Below are 9321 nucleotides of genomic sequence, written 5' to 3'. Positions count from 1 at the left end.
GCGGGCCGGTCCCGCTACAACCGCGTCTTCGAGTTCAACTACGCCATCGGCGCCCAGGCCTGCCACATGCTCGTCACCTCCGTCACGGGCCACCTCATGGAGCTCGACTTCGACGACCGCTACCGCCGCTGGTACTCCTGCGACCCCGCCGAGCTCTTCCACGCCCCCGTCCGCAAGGCCGTCCCCCAGGTACCCCTCCCTCCCTGCCCCCCTGCTCGCGCATTCCGCCGAACAGTTGGTGCGCGCGGGTACCGCGGCCTGTGAACGGTGGCCTATCGCGTTGCCTTTGATTGGTTCAGGCATTATGTTGGGGGTGTTTCGTGCCATCTATGTGCCCGCGTCTGTGGGGTTGGTTGCGTTCAGCACATAGGAAGTATATGCCTTACGGGAATTTTGTCGAGCAATGAATGTGCGGAGTGTTGTGGTGTGCTCTACCTTATTCCCTTAAGGATTTTTTGGGCATGCTGCTACTGAGGGTGCCTGATTGGTAGTGTCAACGGATGCCAATGCTGTTTTTGTTCATGCCACATTGCTACTCTTTGCAAGTAAATTTGTTAAATCCCACATCAGGAGCAATTTTTTCGGAGTTGAATGGATGTGGCTTGGTATCAATCACCTTTTGTCATTTGCTCAACCGCAAACTGTTTATGGTCACACACATGTATGCGATGCACCATAGGGATGTGGTACTAGGAGGGGAACACTGCAGGCTAAACTTGTGAATTGTTATTGCGGACATATTCGTGTACTTGTACTGTTGTTACTGGAAACTGCGATCAACCCCCTTTGGCAGAAATAGTGCTCATAGGAAACAGTTTATAATGGAATAAAAGTTTACCTACAGCTTCATTTAATTTCTAGCCCTTATAGGCTTTGGAGCAATATTTTCATACATTAAAATGTAAAAAAAACTGCAACTCTGAAGCTCATGCAGCAAAATGCGGAAGCCAAGCAAAGTACCGAAAGACCTGAGAAGAAACATGAGTACCAATGGTTTACACCAGTCATGTGGGTGTCCTCTCCTCCAGGCTCCAGCTTGATCTTTATTCTCCCATTCCAGCACCAGACAAATTTATACTGCCTCCTAGTTGCTTGAAACAGCCATAACAATGCTTAAGCTTGCTGGCTGATATTGTTTGACATTGCTTCATGTCCAAAAAGGGAAAGTGCGTTATGTCTAATGAAAGCTGGATGCGGAGGACCTGAGAGCATGTATTGTTTGGTGCTCTCCGTTCATCAGCTGCATTATTTGTTTTACTTTTGGTTCACTCTTGCGTTTTTTCGAGACACAAGGCTATTGCGTTTTCTTCAAAAAACTTTTGGTTTGCTCTTGGTACATTCTTCTCACTTCTGAGTTAATCGAGGAATACACAACCATGGTCAGGCTTCACTGTCAATATTCAGTTATCATGAAGGGGAGCCTTGACGCAGTGGTAAAGCTGCTGCCTTGTGACCATGAGGTCATGGGTTCAAGTCCTGGAAACAGCCTCTTACAGAAATGTAGGGAAAGGCTGCGTACTATAGACCCAAAGTGGTCGGACCCTTCCCTGGACCCTGCGCAAGCGGGAGCTACATGCACCAGGTTGCTCAACACGTTGTGAACACACTGAGATTACCTTGTATTTTTGTTCAAAGCTATGATGGGTGTGGCATGATCATGACGTTAGTATAAGCTAAGTTTTTCTGAACTCGAGATCTATTGGTGAATTTTGTTTTTGAAGTGCAGGATAAACAGGACATAAAGAGAACATTGGAAGAGGAAGCTAGGACGTGTCAATGGCTTGTGTTATGGCTTGATTGTGATAGAGAGGGCGAGAATATCGCATATGAAGTGGTTGACATTTGTGCGGGCGCCAATCGTAATCTAAACATTTGGAGAGCTCGTTTCTCAGCTTTGATTCCCAGGTATTGATTGCTCCAGATTAATGGACCGTTTCCGTTAGTTTTTCTGTTATGGAAAGATGGCATATCCATTTCAGTTCAATTGTCTTACAAATTGAACTGCAGGGAAATACATGAAGCTGTGCAACATCTCGCCAGACCCAACAAGCTATTTGCTGATGCTGTGGATGCAAGACAGGTTACTTCAGTTTTGCATCTGATTGTCAAATTGTCATTGATGCTTAATATTCTTGTGTGCCAACTATCAACTCAAAACAAATACTACTACGATGCCAGCAAACAGAGAGCCATGAGAATATTCTGACGCTGTGCCTTTGTACTATTTTTGTACAAATAAACCTAAAACACACAAAGATGCTAGTACAAACTGTCCTGCTAATATTCTTCATTTTTCTCCAAAAGAATAGCATTAGTACTCCTCTTCTCATCAAACGAATAAACATTTGTTTGCGCCTTATTGCTGTCTTCAAAAGCACAGATAATGATAAGAATTTTTGTGCAGGAAATTGACCTTCGCATAGGTGCCTCCTTCACTAGGTTTCAAACAATGCTGCTAAAAGATGCATTTGTCCTTGATGTCAGTGGGGAAGAAAGGAATATGGTTCTGAGCTATGGTCCTTGCCAGGTACCTCACTATATAATATTAACTGAACATATTGAATGCATACGCATTATTATTCCCTGTCTAAGATTTTCATTTCATTCCAGTTTCCAACTCTAGGATTTATAGTTGAGCGTTTCTGGGAGATACAAGCTCACGAACCTGAAGAGTTCTGGACAATAAATTGTTCTCACACTTCAGATGAAGGCACCGCGTCGTTTATTTGGATGTAAGATTCGCTTCAGCCGTCCTGAACTTCAATCAGAAAAGTTGTGTGACATATTCTTGTTTGGCAGACGTGGCCATTTGTTTGATTACTCATCCGCTGTTGTGATCTATGAAATGTGTGTCCATGAACCAATGGCAACAGTGAGTCCTCACATCTTCTGTTTCACCACTGGTTACAATATTAACAATGATGGACAACTTTAATGACAGATCAGAGGTACCTATAGTTGTTTTATTTTATCTCTACAGGTACAGAATGTCAGGAATCAGGAGAAACTAAAATACCCTCCATACCCACTAAGTACCGTGGAGCTTCAGAAACGTGCTTCTAGGTGCTGCAGAATGAGTTCAGAGCACACAATGAAGGTATATTAGAAAACTAAATCCTTTTGGTGTCTTATTTTTTCTTAACAGTTTTGCTAGTAAAAAATGCATAGCTCTATTTCCTAATTGCTTCGTTTGCTGAACTCTTGTGCTATTCATACCAGGTGGCTGAAGAACTTTACCAAGCTGGATTCATTAGTTATCCCAGGACAGAGACTGATAGTTTCTCTCCAAACACTGATCTGCATGTCAGTTATGAATGCTAGTGTGCCTTGTCCATGTTTTTATTCATTGTCCTGATTCTGCTTACACATTCTTTCTAGATTTATATCTACAGTGTTGCACTTTTAACATATTTAACATGATATTATTTTGTTCCATGAAGGAAACCAAATTCTAAAGAACATGTAATCCTAAAAAAAGGAACATATTATAAAATAATTTTCTCTAGTGAATGTTAGTTTGGAAAAAAAGTAGCCATGGTCTCATAGGCATAGTTCTCCTGTTTCTTTCCGTTTGACCTGATGTAGATATATGTTACCACCTGATGATCTTCATTGCTGAATAACCATAAGAAAAATATAAAAGGCATCTCTACTGTCCAACTCATACTTGCGATGAATAAACATTTATTTACTCTCAAGTTGTTATTAATTTTCATTTGCTCATCCTGGCATGATTGCCCTGACATGGGTTGCTCCCTTTTACTTAGGCAATTGTACGTGAACAAGTGGATCATCCTGATTGGGGAACGTATGCCCAACGTCTTCTGAATCCTGAAGAAAGGCTCTGGAGAAATCCCAGCAATGGTGGTCATGATGACAAGGCACATCCTCCTATTCATCCAACAAAGTTTTCGACTGGTGAAAACAACTGGTCTCCAGACCACAAGGTACGTAGCACTACCAAATAGAAGAGAAATATCTATCAGCCTCACATCAGATTATAGTAATTTTTCAAATCTGTTGTTTTTATGCTCCACAAATCTAATAATGTTTTCCATATCTGTTTCTGCTGTCCAGAAAGTGTATGAGCTAGTTGTTCGCCATTTCCTTGCTTGTTGCTCCCAACCTGCAGTTGGAGCCGAGACAACTGTGGAAGTTGACATTGCCGGTGAACAGTTCAATGCATCAGGGCGTGTCGTACTTGCTGTGAGCATCCTCAAATGTTGCTATCATCTTCTATTGTTGCTTACGTCTATTAATCTACTACCCATATTTCAACAAACATGAAACTTGTCAGGTATCCTTATTCTCTGGCATGGAAATGTTATGATATCAGTAATAAAGTAACTTTACCCAATTTACAGAGACAATGTAGCTGTAATACCAGTTATACCAATATAGCTGAGAAACAAGCATAGAATAATGTATGTTATCTGCAATTACCTAATATTCAGAGGTGATGTAGCTTTAGCGGATTCCCTTATTTACTTAATGTTGACGTGGTGATATGTTTTGGTTGTTTTTAACATATGAGCTTAGAGCTGGGAAAGCTCATAGAAAATAACTTATTGCAATTTTGTTTATGATATAATATTTTCTGAAAAAGGGACACAAAGGGGAATTATATTTCTCAAAAATGAATCCGATAACCAACATGCAGTTTAACAATAAATGTGTGACAAATAATTGCTTCTCCTTGACGCTGATTGGTACTTAGGTGGCTTATTAGTAAACAGGGCCTTATGCTAGTACAGAGAAATGCTCTGCCCAGTGAACCCATGCAAGAAAAGTTATTTATCTTATTATTACTAGATTTATTAAACTGTCACCAAGGTTTTTTGGTCCAGTAAGAGTCATCCATTCTCTTATACATCTGGGATGTGTAAAAGTTCCTTTTTAATAAAAAACATTTATACTTTCTCTGTAGAAAAATTATTTGGACGTTTATCGTTATGACTCATGGGGTGGTTCATTACTTCCAACATACACCATCGGACAGCAGGTTTGCTACATTCTACCCTACTTCTATTCTACTCCCTCCGTTCCAAACTAAGTGTTGTGGTTTTAGTTCAAATTTGAACTAAAACCACGACACTACTTTGGAACCGAGGGAGTATTTGTTAAAACATTTCCTGTTAGTTTCTTCATGCCTCCTATGCAAGTTGAGATAAAAAAGAAGTCCCAGTATGGGAACATCTTCCAGAGGTCATATTTTGTGTTGAAATCTTGATACTTGTATGCTGTTGCAAATATTGGTGACACATAGGAAGGTTGCAATATATATTGTAGCATATCAGTCAGTATAATGGGTATGGATTAATTGCCTGATATCTGGCAACTCTAATATGTAGGGATCAATTGCTTGTCAATTCCTTCAAAAATGATTATGACCTTGAACATCTTTTTCCTTTTAATTTCAATGCAACAATATTTTTTAACGCCAATACAAAACCTTGCAGTTTGTTCCGACGTCTTTAACACTTGATTCAGGAGTAACTCGACCACCACCTCTTCTTGCTGAAGCTGACCTCCTTAGCTGCATGGATAAAGTACATGAATTCTTCTTGTCTTCTATGTTTACTCTTTATTACTCTAAAATGCTGAGTTGTGCAAATGTCTGACTCCCTTTGGTGCTATTTCCAGGCAGGAATCGGCACCGATGCAACCATGCATGAACACATAAAAAAGCTACTTGACCGTTGTTATGCAACCAAAGATGCAAATTCACGTTTCTCCCCAACAAATCTTGTGTGTTTCATGCCATACGAAAGCTCCATTATACCATTGCATGTAGATATATGCTATTTAAATGATTTTTATGGCTATAATTGTGTTTGTTAATAGTGTGTTCACAATATAGCGCCTCGTGCACCTTGGCTTGTTTAGCAACCCAGAAGTGCACTTAAGAAGTCTTTGCCCGCACTTTGTGAAGCGCCTCCTTAGCCACACTACTAAGTGCAACCTTTTCTTGAATGATATATTCAAAACTCAGGAGAGAAAATACACATAATTCTCATCTTGAATACTCCCTCCGATCCATATTAGTTGTCGGCTTGTCGCTGATTTAGTACAACTTTGTACTAAATCAATGACAACTAATATGGAACGAAGGGAGTACTTTGCTGTGGAAACTCCATCGCTTCCGTACGGAAGCCACTCTTATCATCAGTAATCTATGTAATACTTTTGATATCTGAAAGTAAGGTGCGTTTACATTTTGCTTATGTAAAACCTGCTTAATTTCTGAGTAAATAGCAGAATCCAATTGACCAATTCATATTAATGCAAATGTGACGCCTTCTGTTAGATTTCCTTCCCAATTAGTACTCATCATGTTTTTTACAGTCAAATTTTTTTATTTAGATTTTTTAATTGGGAATGGATAGCATTTCTCCAGTGTGCAGAAAGTAACAGTTCTTCCATTGACATGTTTTCATTGTTTTTTGTGTGTGTAAATGTAGGGGGAGGCGTTGGTAATGGGTTATGATGAAATGGGGTAAGCTAATTCTTATATCTATACCTTTAAAAAAAAGGATTGAACACCTCTACCTTTCAACTTATATTGGATGAAATGTACCTAGTTCCTCAAAGAAACTCAAAATTTTAGGTATGAGCTTTGGAAACCTTATTTACGAACAATGATGGAATCTGACATGAAATCAGTTAGTGTCGGTACAAAGAGTAAAGCGCAAGTACTTGAGGGTTGTTTGCAGCAGATGAAGGCTTGTTTTCTGGACGTAAGTTGTAGTTTACTGAGCATTCCATGGTTGTCACCAATTGAATTAATACAGTCCCACCCAGTTGCTCTAAATTTATTATTTGTAAGTTGACCACTTGGTGATCATGTAGGCAAGGGCAAACAAAGTGAAGCTCCTTGATGCAATGGGAACATTCTTTGCTAGGTTTGGTGGATCCCTTTGATTTCCTTCTTTTCTTGCTGCACGTTTATAGCTTCACTTTGACTATTTTTCTTTTCTAGGTCAAATAGACCTATCAATGAGACACAAAATACCATTGAAGTTGTAAGACCCTGTGGTGCATGCAACGACTCTGAAATGTTGCTGAAGCGAAGGCCGGTAAATTGTCTTCCAGTGCTTCTTTTCATTTCTTCAGGGAATTGCGACGTGTCATGCTTGAGCTTTGCTTTTCTTGTCCCAGAATGGTGGTTTTATGGTTGGCTGTCGGGGCTTTCCTCAGTGTAGAAATGTAGTATGGCTGCCCGGGTCCCTTGCAGAAGCTGCTGTGACGCAACAAATTTGTCCTACCTGCGTTCCAGGTGATCATTAGTTCCCCATTTTTTGCTACTGTGCTACCAGTCTGGCTTATGTTTGCATGGCCTGAATATTCTGTTGTTTCTCTCAGTGAAATGATAATCCACCGCATTTACAGGTCCTGTTTATAAGATCCAATTTAAGTTCAACCGAAGGGATATCCCACCAAGTTTCGATGTTGATCACCTGGGTATGTTATCTTAACTTAAATTGCAGTTTTATACCTATTTTAGTTAACGTGGTATGACTTACTAGTGCTTAAGGTCATATCATGACATATCTATCCTTTACTCTGATAGGTTGCATTGGTGGATGTGATGATGTACTCAAAGAGCTTACAGAGATGAGTAGATTTCAACATCATAACCAGACTACGACGCCAGGTATGGATGTTTGTCCTCGTTGTCTGTTTCATACATGGGCCGACTGTTGTGCTCGTCCGTTTACAGTTCTAAATAAAGGTATAGTGTGTGGCAGTGTGGGGCTGAAATGAACACAGTTTTATGCTTACTTTCTTAATAGGAGCTTCCAGTTTTCTCTCATAAAGATAAAATGCTAAGCATGCTTGTTTTCTGTTCTTGCTTCTGCTGTATCCATGTCTTACTTTTCTGGACACATGACTATAATGGCCACTCATAAAAGCTTATTTTGTGACAAATTATATTACTTCACAGCAAGAAGCCAAAGCCAGACTCAGACTACATCTACGAGTGGTGTAAGGCAGGGGGCTCCAAGGCAGGATTTACCTACTGGTTCTCGTTCAACGGGGCAATTTGCTAACCAGCACACACCTGCTGTGAACCCCCAAGGTTTCTGTTCATCCCCCAAGTGTCTCCATGGTTTGTTTTTCCAAATACATGACAAACATTCATTTCATTGACGCTTATTTTATCATCACATGACTTTGCAGGGAGAGGTCAAAGCCAGACTCCGAGTGGTGTCGGAGTAAGGCAGGGGACTCCAAGGCAGGATTTGCATACTGTTTTTCGTACGGCCAGCCAGTTTGCTAATGAGCAGCAGACACCTGGTGTGAATCCACAAGGCTTTCGTTCGACCCACACGGGCCTCACCCAAAACTCAAGAAATGCATCATCATCAGGTATGTAAAGTGCTACGTACTTCTCTATTCTTATCCAGAGCTGGTGCCTTAATCTTCAGTGACTTTTCAAATGCAGGTGAAGTACTCTGCACTACATGTGGAGAGGCCTGCATAAATCGAACGGCTAATACAGAGGCGAACAGAGGGAGGAAGTTCTATAAATGTCAAAATCCTGGATGCGGCTTTTTTGTGTATGCTGTTTTAACCCCTTATTGTGCAATATTTTGTCTGTGGCATGCATAAGTACCTGATACAAACTAATAGTCACAACAAAATTACTTGATCTTACTACCTGAAAGGCTGAAACCGTGGATGCATGTAGCACCACACTGCATATGCAACTAGCTCAATTAGGGCAATCACTACTTATGTAGAATTTTTTTGCATATATGATTGCTGAAAGCTTGCATCAAGTTAATAGTTGGCTTAATAGTTATGCTCGCCTGCTTGCTTTTGTTAATGGAAGGCTTGCACCAAGCTTAATAGCCCAGTTCTCTTGCCTGACGCTCTGTACATACAATGCAGATGGGAAGACGAGCTGGATAACGTGGCGCCCAGGGGCCGTGGGCGCGGCAGCCGCGGTGGCGGCAGGCAAGCATCCGCGTCCGCATCTGCATCGGCAGGTCGTAGAGGCGGCGGGCGAGGCAGGAGGGGCCGGGGGAACGCCGACGCCGACGGCATGACGTTCGTCTCGGCGACCGGCGACACCGTGCACGGCTGCTGCTTCACCTGCGGCGACCCTTCCCACTTCGCCAACGCATGCCCAAACCGTGGGAGATAGCACGGATTGGCAGCATACATTTGCATGCACGAAGCAAATCTAGTACATCTATTATTTGTACTAAGTGTATCATAGGCATGTTAGTGATGTGGCAGTGCTGCTGCTCGTAAGCTGTCAAGTGAAGATGGATGCGTGAGCCTGTGTCAACTCACACACGAGACCTGCAAACA

General features: G+C 41.4%; 1 protein-coding gene across 2 annotated transcripts in view; it reads left to right on the top strand.

Moving 5' to 3' along the window:
• Positions 1 to 9304, top strand: part of LOC119291510 (DNA topoisomerase 3-alpha-like) — a 9916-nt gene extending 612 nt beyond the window's left edge. The window contains exons 2-25 of one of the 2 annotated variants that reach the window (XM_037570277.1): positions 1 to 189; positions 1727 to 1905; positions 2008 to 2080; positions 2405 to 2527; positions 2611 to 2732; positions 2800 to 2872; positions 2981 to 3097; positions 3220 to 3303; positions 3768 to 3947; positions 4078 to 4206; positions 4928 to 5002; positions 5460 to 5549; positions 5644 to 5748; positions 6462 to 6496; positions 6608 to 6737; positions 6850 to 6902; positions 6980 to 7076; positions 7159 to 7276; positions 7390 to 7461; positions 7571 to 7654; positions 7946 to 8080; positions 8182 to 8370; positions 8447 to 8561; positions 8896 to 9304. The exon at positions 1 to 189 is cut by the window's left edge and continues 30 nt beyond it. In XM_037570277.1, the coding sequence (XP_037426174.1) occupies positions 1 to 189; positions 1727 to 1905; positions 2008 to 2080; positions 2405 to 2527; positions 2611 to 2732; positions 2800 to 2872; positions 2981 to 3097; positions 3220 to 3303; positions 3768 to 3947; positions 4078 to 4206; positions 4928 to 5002; positions 5460 to 5549; positions 5644 to 5748; positions 6462 to 6496; positions 6608 to 6737; positions 6850 to 6902; positions 6980 to 7076; positions 7159 to 7276; positions 7390 to 7461; positions 7571 to 7654; positions 7946 to 8080; positions 8182 to 8370; positions 8447 to 8561; positions 8896 to 9151 (2823 nt within the window). In that variant the 3' untranslated portion in view covers positions 9152 to 9304. Of the gene's footprint in view, positions 190 to 1721; positions 1906 to 2007; positions 2081 to 2404; positions 2528 to 2610; positions 2733 to 2799; positions 2873 to 2980; positions 3098 to 3219; positions 3304 to 3767; positions 3948 to 4077; positions 4207 to 4927; positions 5003 to 5459; positions 5550 to 5643; positions 5749 to 6461; positions 6497 to 6607; positions 6738 to 6849; positions 6903 to 6979; positions 7077 to 7158; positions 7277 to 7389; positions 7462 to 7570; positions 7655 to 7945; positions 8081 to 8181; positions 8371 to 8446; positions 8562 to 8895 lie in introns of both variants that reach the window. The other variant, XM_037570276.1, reaches the window with a different exon arrangement.
• Positions 9305 to 9321: the final 17 nt, after the last annotated feature.

Source organism: Triticum dicoccoides, chromosome 4B (assembly GCF_002162155.2).
Source record: "Triticum dicoccoides isolate Atlit2015 ecotype Zavitan chromosome 4B, WEW_v2.0, whole genome shotgun sequence".
NCBI classification, from domain to species: domain Eukaryota; kingdom Viridiplantae; phylum Streptophyta; class Magnoliopsida; order Poales; family Poaceae; genus Triticum; species Triticum dicoccoides.
Note: the sequence above shows the minus strand (reverse complement) of the source record. Positions and strands in the feature narration are given on the sequence as shown.